Source organism: Caretta caretta, chromosome 18 (genome assembly GCF_965140235.1).
Source record: "Caretta caretta isolate rCarCar2 chromosome 18, rCarCar1.hap1, whole genome shotgun sequence".
Taxonomy (NCBI): Eukaryota; Metazoa; Chordata; order Testudines; family Cheloniidae; genus Caretta; species Caretta caretta.
This window is the reverse complement of record NC_134223.1, coordinates 9,683,507-9,699,864: the sequence shown is the minus strand read 5'-3', so window position 1 is coordinate 9,699,864 and position 16,358 is coordinate 9,683,507. Positions and strand designations below refer to the sequence as shown.

General features: G+C 40.6%; 1 protein-coding gene across 6 annotated transcripts in view; it reads left to right on the top strand.

Moving 5' to 3' along the window:
* Positions 1 to 15,442, top strand: part of TMEM51 (transmembrane protein 51) — a 35,200-nt gene extending 19,758 nt beyond the window's left edge. For 5 of the 6 annotated variants that reach the window (XM_048825101.2, XM_075121135.1, XM_075121134.1 and 2 more), the window contains 2 exons: positions 8,462 to 8,939; positions 14,464 to 15,442. In XM_048825101.2, the coding sequence (XP_048681058.1) occupies positions 8,590 to 8,939; positions 14,464 to 14,887 (774 nt within the window). In that variant the 5' untranslated portion in view covers positions 8,462 to 8,589 and the 3' untranslated portion in view covers positions 14,888 to 15,442. Of the gene's footprint in view, positions 1 to 2,178; positions 2,257 to 8,461; positions 8,940 to 14,463 lie in introns of all 6 variants that reach the window. The other variant, XM_075121136.1, reaches the window with a different exon arrangement.
* Positions 15,443 to 16,358: the final 916 nt, after the last annotated feature.

Below are 16,358 nucleotides of genomic sequence, written 5' to 3'. Positions count from 1 at the left end.
GTCTCCTAGAAGTATGATTGTGAGGTGGGGGGCAGGGCAATCTCTCATTAAAGTGGAATTGGAAATACTGAACTCCCTTTAGCTTCTTAAAAAATAAACAAAGTGAGGGTGAGTCTCTTAAGGCCCAATTTAGGACTAAATCGGAGTTGAGCACTCGCCACCGCATGGGATTGGAAGTGAAAGGAAAGAGTCAAGTGGCTTGGTAGAAACCAGCCTATAAGGTGCCAGGAGTACTTCTTCAGGCTGCCTCCCCTTTGACGCTGGCTCTGCATGTCCAGCAAGTGGTTGGAGCTGCTAGTCCCAAACTGGCCTGTACTTGGAAGCAAGGCCTGTACTTTGAAGCAGATATTTCTTAAACAGATGAGGGGCAGCACTAACTGCTGACGTCACAAGCAGAGGAAAAGAGGTTTGTCATCTTACAAAGAGGAAGTGGAGGGAAATTCAATTAAAAAGTGGACGATTTAAAAAAAATTCCTAGTTTAATTTGCCCTGTTCCCAACTGCATTTTAACACTCGAAGGACTCTGGGTAAAACTTTCAAAAGCACCTTTCCCAGACCTGAAGAAGAGCTCTGTGTAGCTCGAAAGCTTGCCTCTTTCATCAACAGAAGCTGGTCCAATAAAAGATATGAGCTCCCCGACCTTATCTCTCTAATATCCTGAAACCAAAACAGCTACAACACTGAAAAAAGCACCTAAGTAGTTCAGGAGCCTAAATTTCATTGCCTTTCTGTGAGGTTTAGGTGCTGAAATCACTTCTGAAAATGGGAGTTGACAAACTTAAGTATATTAATGCTTTTGGAAAAGTTACCTTCTGTCTGAGAAATAATTTCTTACCCTTTATGGTGGTACAATAATAAGAGAACAAGTCAAAGGAACCACTGTCCTGTGCATTATTATACTGACATGGGAGGAAAAGAGGTAGCAGAGTGGAGTTAGCTGAGGCTTGCTCAGTGCATACCCACGTCAGCTGTGTCTCAAGGCAGTGCTTTCAGCTCACTTTAAGGAACATTAAATTAATAGGTCTTAAAATAAGTTTGGGGAGGGAAGGTGAAATAGAACAAAGACAATTACAATTTTGATTTCTGCCACTTGTGGGTTCTCAACTGGGGACTGCCATTATCCCTTTCTTTACGTTTAGACGAAGGGTAATCCCAGATTTATGCGATGGAGGTGTGAAACGTTTGGGTGTCGTAATATGGAGTTGTGGTATGGAAGAGTCTGGAAACTACAGTGATGAGTACTCCCAATAGAGTAAACTAAAGTTAATCGCCTGCTCTTATGAAAGAGCTAGACAATGCCTGTAGAATCCTGCCATCTTGTCCATATAGGGCCTGATCCAGAGCTCCCTGAAGTCAATGGGAATCTTTCTGATGGCTTCAATGGGCTATGGATCAGGTCCATAACATGGAGAACAACAAAGGATAGCATTATGCAAATTTAGTAAGTGGTCAAATAAAAATCTCAAAGATGATGTCTCACAAAATGTCCTTTCTTGTCTTTTGGTAATAGTTTAATTTTACATTTCATAAGGAACTGGTAAATGTATAGTAATGGAGGAGGGGAAGAAGTCTTAATAATATGAACCTTTGGTACAGGACTCTCCTGTTACTTTGCCAAGAGGAGGAGAGAGCTCTATTTCTGTGCATGCTGGTTAGCAAGGGTCTGCTGTAATTCAGATAAACATCTACACACCATGCTGCAGGACATGGCTATCACCTGTTTCAAAGGACAGATGTTACATTTCATATTTTCCCTGCAACATGGGATGGAGCCCGGGAATGTAAGCAGCTGTCAACTGTTAAATTGGAAGTTACTGACGAACGAGGGCTAGTTTAAATGGCAGACATATCAGATAGTGACAACTTTCTGGCTCCATCCATTGGGCTTGAAAGGTTACAGATACCAGGATACAGGAACTGGGATTTAATTCACCATATGTGCCTTTTGGTGCATGTTTATTAAAGACAGGAGTGGGAAGGGGAAAAGATCAGGGAAGTTTCAACAAATCTACAGATAAGGTGAATGACTTTCAGTAGCATCCAGATGCATCAATGTCCATCACAGAAAGCTTGGGCTACATAAAGTGTAGCAAAGAACCGTTGTGTTTAGCTGCAGCAGTAGCAAATAAATAAAATAAGCTGTATGATACAGTAGGCTTTTTTTTTTTAAACTTACAGAATTCAGTAAATTCACAAATTGAAATTCAGGAACTCTGCACGACTGGGCAATGCACACACAGACACAGCACTTAAAGGGTAACTCCTTTTAAAATATTTTATACTTGATCTAGAGCAACTGAAAAGAAATATTTCAGAGTCGTTTCAGAGTCGCAGCCGTGTTAGTCTGTATTCACAAAAAGAAAAGCAGTACTTGTGGCACCTTAGAGACTAACAGATTTATTTGAGCATAAGCTTTCGTAAGCTACAGCTCACTTCATCGGATGCATTTTAGTGGTAAAGTTATTGCATGCACTGTAATAGACTAGTAGAAGAGCTGTACCTAACAGGCATTTACAGGAAGAAGACTTTACTTTGTATCCTCTCTGTTTGTTCATTCCAGCACCTGGTCTGACTCTTTTTACTGCAGCCCATATATTTAACTGACAGCTTCATGGCCTTCCCAATAGTTAAGACCTAAATAGCCTTCTTTGTTCGTGAACTTACCTCCTTAATTTGCATGCACTTTGTTCCTGGCCCCTGATGTGTTGTGTTTGCCTTATTCACACATACATACATTATTTTTTGTGATACTGGGCCATTCACATAAAAGATGCAATTTGAATTGGGCTTTGTTATTCCTTGAGTTGTGTTTTGTTTTTTTTAACATGTGAAAACCCTTGCCCAAATATTTGATTTTATGGTTAAAGCAGACCCTCCCCTTCCTCGGAATTTTCTTGTGAACTTCACCTTCAAGAGCTTGGATTGAAAAGTTGGCAGATATGATCCTCCGCATGGTTACTCTGGGAATTGATTTGAAAATCCATTTTGAGTAGATTTAAAGAGAAGAGCGGAACTTGGTTAAAGATGGGTAGGGCTGAGAATTGTTTTATAACTACACATCTTCTTGAAGTTGGGATTTTTGGGTTTGCTGTCTTCTTACTCAAATGGCTTTGCTAAAACTGACCTTTGTATCAGTAGAACAACCCTTGATAAGCACAAATCTGGCCTGGCCTGGCTTTATTTTTCAATGAAAAGATTTTACCGAATTTTTACATGTGTTTTCATTTCTTCAGCATATGTCACAAGTAGGAAGTAGCCTCATTAAGAACCATGCAGCCTCTAGGCCCATATCCTGCCTGTAATAGATACCACATTCTCTTTTGGTATGTACAACCTTCCATCATATATACCTCTGCCATTGTTGCCATAACTGCAGCATTCATTCTCCACTTGCAACACGATCCATGTTTAGTAACTAAACTGTTTAGCAAGAATGAAGAGTTTAGCAACAGAGAAGTCTGACCCTAAAGCAGGTCTACGGTGTATATGGCTCAGACTGAGAGGAGAGGTCAGTCCTAGGAAAGGAAATCCTGGGGTAACACATTTTCTACTTAGTATAAATACTACTTTCAAATTTTGTTTACTTGCTCTCGTTACTGACATTTTCACTGGAGAGAACTTGGAATTCAGCATTTACGGAATCCCCATCTGCTGCAGTATTCATTATTTTATCTTTGTTCAATAAAGAAATACAAAATAATCGAACTCTGTTTTTCAACTGGACGCTAAGGACTTTTCTACAAATTTAATTGGCCAATGCATTTGGCAGAAGCAACCATCTTATATCTAGACTGGTTCAGTGATTCCTCTTTCTCTGCTAGATACTATCTAGATTGACTTGGGATCAATCCTACAACTCAGAGTGGTTAGAGAAATCTGTCCTTCGTCAGGGCTAGATATTAATTGCTACAAAGCATCAGAATGTAGGATCGCCATGAAAATCTGGGGTCAGATTCTCTGTGGTATTATGCCCGCTGTCAGCAGTCCACTGCTCTTTCCCACCTGGCCAGTGTGGGTCTGTTCCCGCAAGTAACTGGATCATCTACCACTTTCCTGGGAAGGCTGTTCTACAGTTTAAAGGACACAAGAACTAGCCTTTCTCTTAATCTAACCAAGAAATCACAATACTAAATATAGATGAATTGTAAGTCAGTGATAAAAGGTATGGGGCAAATGATAAATATAAGCATTCTACAGCGCTAAATACCCAAGTACCATATATTCATGAGGTCCCATCCAACATAAATAACCATGGAAAAATAGAGGCGCAGGAGGAATTGAAAATGTGTCCATATTTGTGCATCTGGGATACTTTTCTTGGCAGCCAATTAAAGCGGGAACATTCCAAACAAACTCTGTTGCAAAGTTTATCTAGTCCACACTGTAGAATGCTAGGAACTCTGCTACAGAGTTCCAAGATACATTTATATAGATTCCACTACTGGCTGCAATTTTTATCTTTCAGGTATTAGGATGTCAGCTGGACCTAGCTCACTTTTTTTTTTAACCAAAGAGTATCCAGTCATCTTTCATAATTTGTTTAACTTTTACCAAGATTAATATAAGCTGCACTCCTGATTTCCACAGAGCTTAAATACTTAATGTAGTAGATTTCCTGCATGCAGTAGAATTTTAATCAAAAGTTCATATTCTGTCTAAGAGCTTTCCATGATATGCCTTGATAGTGTAGTGGGATTCAGTATCTCGCAGAAAGAAAAGGAGTACTTGTGGCACCTTAGAGACTAACAAATTTATTAGAGCATAAGCTTTCGTGAGCTACAGCTCACTTCATTGGATGCATACTGTGGAAAATATAGTGGGGAGATTTTATGTACACAGAGAACATGAAACAATGGGTGTTACCATACAGACTGTAACAAGAGTGATCAGGAAAGGTGAGCTATTACCAGCAGGAGAGCGGAGCGGTGGGGTGGGGCGGGGTGGGGGAAGCTCACCTTTCCTGATCACTCTTGTTACAGTCTGTATGGTAACACCCATTGTTTCATGTTCTCTGTGTACATAAAATCTCTCCACTATATTTTCCACTGCATGCATCCGATGAAGTGAGCTGTAGCTCAAGAAAGCTTATGCTTTAATAAATTTATTAGTCTCTAAGGTGCCACAAGTCCTCCTTTTCTTTTTACGGGTACAGACTAACACAGCTGCTACTCTGAAAAGTATCTTGCAGGGCTCTGCGACATAAAGCCGAGGAGCAAAAGGCAGAACAAACCACTGCGAATGATCATAAATGGCAGAGTTGCACAGGTGAAGTTCCTGGTTAGAAAAAACCCTGCACTCAAAGAGCTTCAAACAAATTAGATGGGAACCCACTTTTCAAGCATGATCGAATGGTAGAATAAAATATAGAATTGCCTATGTGCAGCCTTCCACCAGACCTTAGTCCGTATTAAATGCTATTAGTAACCATGTGCCGAGGCTCCGACCCCAGAGTGATATGTGGGGCTGACCCAACAAGAGACTATGCAGCTAGTTTTTAATACGACCCAAAGCCTTGCTTGAGTCCAAATGCTGTTCAGATTTCTCTGTGTTGACCTTAAAGCCACACTACTGCTTGGTATAAACTGCTACATCACTGGGACTCTCAGCCCTGTTGCAGTAGCACGTGTCATCAGGGAAGGTGACTGCAGGTGCCAATGGATGAATTATCTGGCAGCCAATACCCAGCAAACAATTCATTCATCTCCATAACAATTTTTGAAAATCAAACACACTAGAAACTGAGTATCTGAGGCACATTTGGAAGAGATCACAACTGGTATTTAAGAGAAATCTCATGCTCCAACATGATTGCTTTGGGGGAGGTGGAGAGGAATTCTGAAGCGGTTGCTCAGCATTCTAATGTTATGATGCTTCAGCTAACCTGTATGGTCAGTTTCCTCCAGATTAGTGCTTAATTTGTGCCAGGGCAGATCCCTGGCACCTCTAGGCTTGGCAGTTCATAGCCCCAGCACCTCTGGGCTGCAGCAGTTATGAATGTAAAAAATTGCTTGAGCCTTGGCACCTCCTTCATTACAAATTAAGCATTGCGTCAGATTCTTAATAAGCAACAAAGTCGTCATGATACAGGTGAAAAGTTTGATAGTGTAATTAGCACTGCACAATAATACTCTGTATGCCTGGACTAAGGTAAAAATTAACACTAAACCACAGTATTTCAGCTCAGGAAGTACGTACGTAAAGCATGGAAAAACACACCAAAATACAACAATAATGCCAGTGAAACTTTGCTAATTTAACCATTGTTATTGCACGCAAGTCTTTCCTTTATATCAGCAAAGACTTCATAGTAAAATTCTGAAGTGAGGTTTCAGAATACTAAGACTTCATTATTTTTACAGGACGTACTACTATGTTTACGCAAAAAGAAAAGGAGGACTTGTGGCAAGTTAAAGACTAACAAATTTATTTGAGCATAAGCTTTCGTGAGCTACAGCTCGATGAAGTGAGCTGTAGCTCATGAAAGCTTATGCTCAAATAAATGTGTTAGTCTCTAAGGTGCCACAAGTCCTCCTTTTCTTTTTGCGGATACAGAATAACACGGCTGCTACTCTGAAACCTGTTACTATGTTTACAAGTGTTAAAACGAAACAAAACCAACAAAGTATGTTCTGTAATGCAATGTCCTTTATTGTTTACATACTAATTGGCAAAATGCAGTAATTTATAATGGATCTCCTTGATTGTTTTACTTTGCTTTTGCTCTACATGTATAAGAGATTTAGGGACCTATCATAAAACCTTCCAGAGGATATAAATGGTTACAGGCATACTGATGTAAGCACACCAAAGAGGTCCCTAAATACCCTGGAATTAATACTTTATTAGCTTAAGGCTAGCCATAAACTGCTTTGGTTTGGCATCTATCCAGGCATTAATAAGGTGCCAGTTGCTATATTATCTTAGGAAGCCAACCAAGATTAGTTCCATCAACGGTGGGGGAAAAAAAATCAGTTTACAAGGTGTTGGGGGCCAGGGGCAGGAGATTCTAAGGTCAGCTACAATGCCTGTCTGCCTGCTGGTTCAACAACTTGACCTTCTGACTTGGATATGCCTTGCATGTCAGTTTGGAGACACATGGCTGAATCTTGTCATCACTAGTTTCTATTGTATTAATATCACTGACCAGGAGCGTGTTTTTCATGTCAGTGAAGCATCTTTGTATTTAAGAGAGAGCATTCTCTGGGCACTCTCTCTCTCTCTCTCTCTCTCTCTCAACAGCTGGGAGAAGAGGAACCTGTGGTCCAGCTTGCTCCCTTACACAAATGCTGAGACAGAATTCTTGCTTGCTTTTCTTTTGTGTGTGAAAAGACTTCCCTCACACCAGACCAGACAGATCTTTAACCAGTTCTTCTTTCAAAGTATTGTTCTTAAGGCTTGTGATTTTCCATTTTGGTATTGGGACCAGTATATTATGCCAATGGGAATTAGTCTTCAAGATAGTGAAGCCCCATGGGGCATGTGACATAAAGAATCTTAAATGTATATTACCATATTGTATCTTTTTAAAGTACCTTTCATTCTGAGATTCCAAAGCATTACAGATTATATATGTGATCAAGGTGCGATTGTTCACCAATAATAACTAGCACGAATACCTAGCAGTCTTCATTTTGAAAGTGCTTAACACTTAATCACTTTGACACCCTTTTGAGGTAGGTAAGTCAGATAGGGTAAATTTTTCAAAAGCACCTAAGTGTCATTGAAATGCGCCAGGAATGTAGGAGTCAGGCACCTAAATCACTTTTTCAAATGGGATTTAGGCCCCTAAATCTCTTAGGTGCTTTTGCAAATATTACCCATAAGTTCTGAATCAGGTTCCTTAGTGCAACAGAAAAGGGTGTTTCTGTTAAAGGCAGGATTATAACCTAGGAATTCTGGTTCCCTGTGTGGTGTTTAAACCACATAGCAAGGGAAGAGAGAAATTCTCCAGTTGAAACTATAGGGTTAATTGCATTTAGACAGACTATAATCACTCCAAGTTGGAATTTGGCCAGAAGGATGCTTCAAATAAATTGGTTAGTCTCTAAGGTGCCACTAGTACTCCTTTTCTTTTTGCGAATACAGACTAACACGGCTGCTACTCTGAAACCTGTCAATACACCTCCTGTTTTTGCAGAACTTGGCAAGGGGAGGAAGGGGGCGACTTTGGCAAATGGCCAGGATCTGTCTTTCATGCCTCACACCAGAAAAGCAGCATGGAACAAAAAGCCTGGGGCTACTCTCTTCCCATGCATAACCAGAATGGCCAGTAGTGATCCTTCCTTAAATCTGGCCATTATATTAGCCCTTGGCTTACTCTGCATGGTCATAAAAATGTGCTTTAATTTCCAGTATTAAGGTTGATAAAACAAAATGATGCCAAGTGGCCTTCTTGTTCACCATAATTGTAGCTCGTTCTATAAGTCACATGTACTAATTGCTATTCTTTTTCCTTTTCCAGATTTCTCTCTAAACTCAAGCATTTGGGTGGATTCATAAAAGTGCGAAGCTTGGATTTTACACACCGTTTTTTGGAAGTGGCATGCTATAAGCTGACTCTGCTTATTATCTAGTGATCTAGCACTGGGTATGATGGCCCAGTTCAAGTCAAATGGATCTTACTATGCCCTGACTGCTATCGGGTTAGGAATGCTTGTCCTTGGGATCATAATGGCAGTCTGGAACCTGGTCCCAGGATTTGGCCATAGTGATAAGCCTCCCTCATCTGCTGGAAATAGTAGCAATTCAGGGCATGATGGTGGAGGAATATTGAAGAGTAAGACCTTTTCGGTAGCTTATGTATTGGTTGGGGCTGGAGTGCTGCTCCTTTTGCTCTCCATTTTCTTGAATGTCCGGGACAGGAAAAAGAAAAGACAAAATGAGTGTCTTGCTAGGATCCAGCAAGAAACATCTGCTGAACCTCAACATCAGGAGGACAGGTAAGTCTTTCAGTAAAAGGGTGCTGGATCTGGTATACAGGTAAAATTAAAAGGTGTTCTTTTAAAAAAAAAATCACATTTAGAAATTTAACTTGTTAAGATCAATTGTACCACATACTGAATTATAGGTGTCAAGGAATATAAATTCTGGCAAGTCAAATTTAAGAGTATAATTAGGGAGGCCAAAAAATAATTTGACGAGCAACCAGCAAAAAACACAAAAACAGCCAAAAAAAAATTTTTTTTTTTAATTTAAGTACCTCAGAAGCAGGAAGCCTGCCAAAGAATCAGTGGAGCCACTGGATGATTGAGGTGCTAAAGGAGCACACAAGCAAGAAAAAGCAGTTTTGGAGAAGCTAAATAAATTATTTGCCACTGTCTTCACTGCAAAGGATTTGAGGGAGATTCCCACATTTGAGCCATTCTTTTTAGGTGACACATCTGAGGAACTGTCCCAGATTGAGGTGTAAATAGAGGAGGTTTTGGAAAAAATTGATAAATTAAACAGCAGTAAGTCACCAGGACCAGATGGTATTCACCCAAGAGTTCTGAAGGAACTCAGACGTGAAATTGCAGAACTGCTAACTGTGGTATGTAACCTATCATTTAAGTCTCTGTTCCAGATGACTGAAGGATAGCTAATGTAATGTCAATTTTTAAAAAAGACTTCGGAGGTGATCCTGGCAATTACAGGTCACTAAGCCTAATTTCAGTATCAGGCAAATTTGGTTGAAACTATAATAAAGAACAGAGTTATCAGACACAGATAAACATGACGTGTTGGGAAAGAGTCAACACGGCTTTTGTAAAGGGCAGTTGTGCCTTACCAATCTATTAGAATTCTTTGAGTGTGTCCACAATCGTGTCGAAAAGGGTGATCCAGTGGATATAGTGTACTTGGACTTTCAGAAATACTTTGACAACATCCCTGACCAAAGACTCTTAAGCATAGTCAGAAGTCATGGGATAAGAGAGAAGGTCCTTCCATGGATCAGTAACTGGTTAAAAGCTTAAAAAACAAAGGGTAGGAACAAATTGTCAGTTTTCACAATGGAGAGGTAAATAGCGGGGTCTCCCAAGGATCTGTGCTGGGACCAGTTCTGTTCCATATATTTATAAATGATCTTGAAAAAAGGGTAAACCATGATGAGGTGGAAAAGTTTATTTCGGATAGTTAAGTCCAAAGCAGACTACAAAGAGTTACCAAAAGAATCTCACAAAACTGGGTGACTAGGCAGCAAAATGACAGATGAAATTCAATGTTGATAGATGCAAAGTAATGCACTTTGGAAAACATAATCCCAACTATACATATAAAATGATGGGCTCTAAATTTGTTGTTACCACTCAAGAAAGAGATCTTGGTGTCGTCATGGTAGTTCTCTAAAAACCTTTGCTCAATGAGCAGTGACAATCAAAAAATCTAACAATGTTAGGAACCATTAGGGAAGTGATAGATAATAAGACAAAAAACATCATAATGTCATTATATAAAACCATGGTGTGCTCACACATTATATACTGCATGAAGTTCTGGTCACCCCATCTCAAAAAAGATATATCAAAATTGGAAAAAGTACAGAAAAGGGCAACAAATGTGATTAGGGTGTGAAACAGCTTCCATATGAGGAAGGATTAAAAAGACTGGTACTGTTCAGTTTGGAAAAGAGATGACTGAGGGGGGGGGGATATGATGGAGATCTATTAAAATTGTGAATGGTATGGAGAAAGTGAATAAGGAAGTGTTCTTTACCCCTTCACATAACACATGAATCAGGGGTCACCCAATGAAATTAATAGGCAGCAGGTTTAAAACTAACATAAGGAAGTATTTTTTCACACAACTCAGAGTCAACCTATTGAAATAGTTGCCAAGGGATGCTGTAAAGGCCAAAACTATAACTGGGTTCAAAAAAGTATTAGATCATGGAGGATAGGTCCATCAGTGGCTATTAATCAAGATGGTCAGGGACACAACTCCATACTCTGGGTGTCCCTAAACTTTTGACTGATAGAAGCTGGGAGTGGATGACAGGGCATGGATCTCTTGATATACTGCCATGTTCTGTTCATTCCCTCTGAAGCATCTGGCACTGGCCACTGCTGGAAGACAGGATATTGGGCTACATGCACCATTGGTATCACCCACTATGACCATTCTCAGTTTTTAAGTCTCAAGCTTCAAAAATGTGATACAAGGTTTAGAAAACCTGATGTATGAGGAAAGGTTAAAAAAACAACAACTGGGCATGTCTTAGGAAAAGAAGACTGAGTTGATAACAGCCCTTAACATATTTGAAGACTGTTAGTGAGAGGACATGTCCACTGAAGGTAGGACAAGAAATAATAAGCGTTATCTGCAGCAAGGGAGATTTAGGTTAGATATTAGGAAAAACTTTAACTGTGAGGATAGTTAAACATTGGAACAGGCTTGCAAGGGAGGTTGTGGAATCCCCATCATTGGAGGTTTTCAGAACAGATTAGACAGATTCTTGTCAGGCATGGACTAGGTATACTTGGTCCTGCCTCAGCACAAGTGGCTGGAGTAGATGACCTCTTGAGATCCCTTCCAGCCCTACATTTCTATGATTCTGTGCATGGGTTGATTGCCTTAGAGGTGAAGGAGGAGTTTATCCCTCTATAAATATCATAGTATAATGTGCTAAGGGAATGATAAATGTTCATCTTCCTCAGAAGCATAACCTATTGGCCACAGCTGGAAATAACGTACTTCACTGGATGGACCAATGTTTAGAACAAATAGGCTACATCCTATATACCAGAGGTGGGCAAACATTTTGGCCCGGGGGCCACATCAGGATTGTGAAATTTTATGGAGGGCTGGGTAGGGAAGGCTGTGCCTCCCCAAACAGCCTGGCCCCTGCCCCTTTCCGTCCCATCCCCTCCCACTTCCCACCCCTGACTGCCCCCCTTAGAACACCCGACCCATCCAACCCCCACTGCTCCTTGACCCCTGCCCCTAACCGCCCCCCTGGGACCCCACCCCCTATCCAACCCTCCCGCTCCCTGTCCCCTGACTGCCCCAACCCCTAATCGCCCCCCCCCCGGGACCCCACCCCCCTATCCAACCCTCATGCTCCCCATCCCCCTGCCTGGCAAGAGCGGTTGACCAGAGCGCCGGCGGTGCAGCATGCTAAGGCTGTGGGGGAGGGGGGACAGCAGGGGAGGGGCCGGGGGCTAGCCTCCCCAGCTGGGAGCTCAGGAGCCAGGCAGGATGGTCCTGCAGGCCAAATGTGGCCCGCGGGCCGTAGTTTTCCCACCTCTGCTATTATACAAAGCTTTAGGAGATTGCTCGCTTCTCTAGTCTAAAAATGCTATGGTGAGGTGTGTATCTTAAAACCAAGACTCCATTGGTATAATTGTAGAGGAGACAAAATCCTTTTTGTGAGCCAGGCAGGGCTAGCAGACGTCAGAGAAGTAAAAAGGAGTGTGCCATTGCTAGAGGGTAATGTGGTATCTCTCTTTCTGCTGTGGCTTGTTAAGTCCAGTAATTCTGTAAAGTTACAAAACAGCCTTTCAACAGCGTTTACGAAAGTACATATAAGAGCTGCAGAGAAATGAAACAAACTTTTACATCCATTGACGGTAGGGAAACTCCAATAAATACTGAACAAAGATGTTCTAGTAACAGACAATCTTAAATAAACAGTTTACTAACATTGATTCAACATCCCAGGGAATTTGACAACCTAGCCTGGCCGTGCGTAAACTGTGATGGTGTTTGATTCAGACTGTATCCTGTCCCCAAAACATTGCTCTTTCCCTCTGAAAAAGGACTGCTAGAAGCTGGGAGTGGACAAAAGGGCATCACTAGATAAATTGCAATGTTCTGTTCACTCCCTCTGAAGAAGGGAAAGAGGCTTTTCATATGAAATATGTAACAAGAGAGTATGAGACGGCAACTCTCTAGCTTCATTTAATTAGAAAGTACCATGATGGGAGCTATAGAAAACCCTAAGGTAATTAAAGAATGACAGAATCTGCAGAGAAGTTTCTTGTGCTATAACCGATTATGTGAAGGGAAACTTACTAATGCTAATAAAATGCAGACTTTGTACTTACGCAGACTACATGTAGATACCCACGTTACAGATCGGCACAATGTCCGTTTATAGTAGCTAACAGAATTCCTCTCTCCTAACTCCTTCCCCCCCCCCCAGCAGAAAAAGAAAAAACAAAAGGGAAAAAAAAATAACCAGGTTTACGTGATTATACCTTACCTTAATTACAAAGGCATTAAATGATGTCCCTCTAAATTAATTCCAGTTGAGTGGTACAGTTGGCAAGGAAGATGTTAGGATAATTCTTCACCTGTCTGTTGGAAGAGAATCACTGTTCTGATATCTCTATTTGTGGGAAATGGAACAGAGAAACAAGGAATAATTAATGAAAGATGCCTGATCTGTAACTTGTTAGTCATAGGGCAATGAGAAGGCACCTTTAACGTCAAAATAATGGTGCTATAGTCAGTTTCACAAAGGAAAGAAAATCTGGCGTTTCCAGTCTGGTATTTAAACAATGTAAAGATGCAACGGTAACTCCTCCTGTCTGTTCCTTCCTTGATTTTTTTTTTTTTTAACTTGAGTGGGATGGTGTTACATTGAACAGTTGATTGAATGTTAGTTGCAGAATAATTTTAAATTCTAACACTTGGCAATTGAACATAGCATTTCTCATCTGAGGATGGTGAAGGGTTTTACAAATGTGATTTTTTTTTTAGATGGGTAAAGTGAATTGTCAATTGCAGTGAGTCCTGGCTGTTAGTATTCCCCCATTCCTGCCACACAGTCACAGACTTGCAAGCAGATTGGGACTTCTGTATCTGGAAACTAACTAAAGATGGGAAAAAAATGCATACTCATGTTCTTGGCCTGCTCATTTCAATGACACACTAGACTATATAACGCAATGTGTAAAGTGTCTTTGCTGTCTTTTTCAGAGTATACACAGCCATATGATAGATCAAAGTAATCCGTTTACACCTACAGATTTCTCCAGAAAGTTTAACGGAGAGTGAGAGAGGGTTAACTAGATGTCCTAAACAGATCTTTTCCACTTCTAACTTCTGAGTCTACAATCATTGCTATAAGAACCCAACTTGTTACTGTGTGACACCACCAAGATCTTAATTTTTACTTCGATATGGATACTTTGAACTCAGATTTACACCCTAAAACATTACCGTGGCCCCGTGATAAGAGCAGGGAACTGTGAACCATACTCCTGCATTGCATTCCCACCCTGGAAATGAATTTGTCACATATGGGGCAAGTCACAATTTCTGTGCCTCAGTTTCCAACTGTAAAATAGGGATAATAATCCTTGCTCACAGGGATGTTGGAGATTTAACTAATGCGTGTAAGGCACTTTGTGATCCTGGGATGAAATGTGCTGTAGAAATTTATATTGTATCATCATGTATTTCTGGTCCCAAAATTTGAGTGACCAGAAATGCAGCTGAAATGGCTTAGCATACTGACAGTATTAAAATTGTCTCCTACAGTCAAGAAGAGGATGATGAGACACCGTCGCGATACTATGTTCCCAGTTATGAGGAGGTTATGAACGCGGGCTATCCTGAGATGAGAGAATTGGACAGAAACACCAGGATCAGCATGTCTCTGCCCTCTTATGAATCTCTAACTGGGATTGATGAAAATACACCAACTACAACCACCGTAAATGTCGATACGAACATACAGCGTCAGCCAAGCAGGCACAGCTCTCGCTTGAACAAACGACTGAAACCCCTGAAAATTCGGAGAATTAAGTCTGATAAGCTGCACCTAAAGGACTTCCGAATAAACCTTCCAGATAGAAACACTTCAGGTCAAATAACAATAGAACCATTGACCCCTCCTCCACAGTATGATGATGTCCCAGATAAAGCACCAGATAGCAAGGAAGTACCAGATAAAGCCACATAGCAAGTACCAGATAGCAAGGAAGTACATTGTATGCCTCTCTTATAATTCTTTTTTCTACACTATATTTTTTAAGCCACTAAATTGTCTTTTTTTACCAATAATTTTAAAAGTAGAAAAGGAAAAGTAATTTTTATTTTTTTTTTAGTTTCTCTTCTTCCACGTCAGAAAAACCAAACAACGTTGTGGCTTTCTCCACTTCCATTAAAATGGAGTCGAGATAACTGAAGAAAGCAAGTCTGCATTTTGTAACACTTCATTGTCATGCTGTGAAATCTATTGAATGAAATGACAGTTTTGAACTATCAGATTTATTTAATCCTTTCAGCAGTACTCATGATGCCTGTGAGAAGCTTTCTAAGCACTGACAACCATAGGGGAGAAGATGGGTTTTGGTGTTCCAGTGTGATGGGAGAGTGTTTAAGGTTAACCTGTAAATTCATTCAGTTGGTATCTACTCCATTGTGCCACTTCAAAAATGTTTAATGTTCTGTTTTAAGTTAGCATTGAATATGCTGAGCAATTGGAGACTTTTTCTAAATAAATGTTTTGTGTGTATGTGTGTGTTGTAAATGGGAACAACACAGGTACTTTAATCAGGGGCTGTAAGAAATGTAGGGCAAAATGTTCTCTTTCCATTCTAGCTTGGAAAATGGCAGTTTCAGCAACTTTGAAGCACACAATCGCTCTTCGGGTTTTTAGTAAGGCCACAAAGATTACAAAAGCATGCTCACTCAAGTTGTGATGCCATATGAGGGAATATGCATACCTGTATGGGTCAGAAGATAAACTTTTCTGAACTCATAGAGTAGAAGTCCTCAACATGCAAACTCAAGCTTGATCCCTATGTCTCTGGCATGCTTAAGTGCACTTGCTCTGGCATTTGGCCAGCCAAAATCAGCCAGTTCCTCCGGTGCCTCTTCCTGGTAATGGTCTCAACTGTTTGGTGATGCAGCTGAGAAGAAAGCACTTGCATTGATGAATGTGGTGACGTGATATAAGGCAGAGAATACAACATTAAGAAGGTAGAATGCACTCAAATAATGTGGATGGCCTGTATAAGACAATGCTATGCCCTAGTATGTATGATGTAAATGCAACATTAAGTTTAATTATGTAACACTTGCAAGGTTAACGGATGTCTCCTGTCACAGGGCAATTTTGATGCAAACTCCTTCAGGCACTCTTTGCTACACTAGACTTTATCTAATAGTAAAAATAAGCTAGAAAAGAGGCTTTTCTTCCAGCTTGGTGTTTGGAAAACGTGACGAACGCTTCAGTGATCACGCTACATATAGATGTTACTGAGGCATATTCTCTGTACGCAGAAGCTGGCCCCAGCTAGAGTGGAATGAGCCTTGCTCCTTGTCAGACATCAGTCTTTTTATAATATTTCACTGATTTGCAATGCCTACCATTCAGTGACATCTATTCTGGAGTTGAGTGGAGGAGGGAGTTGTCTCATTTTTGTGTC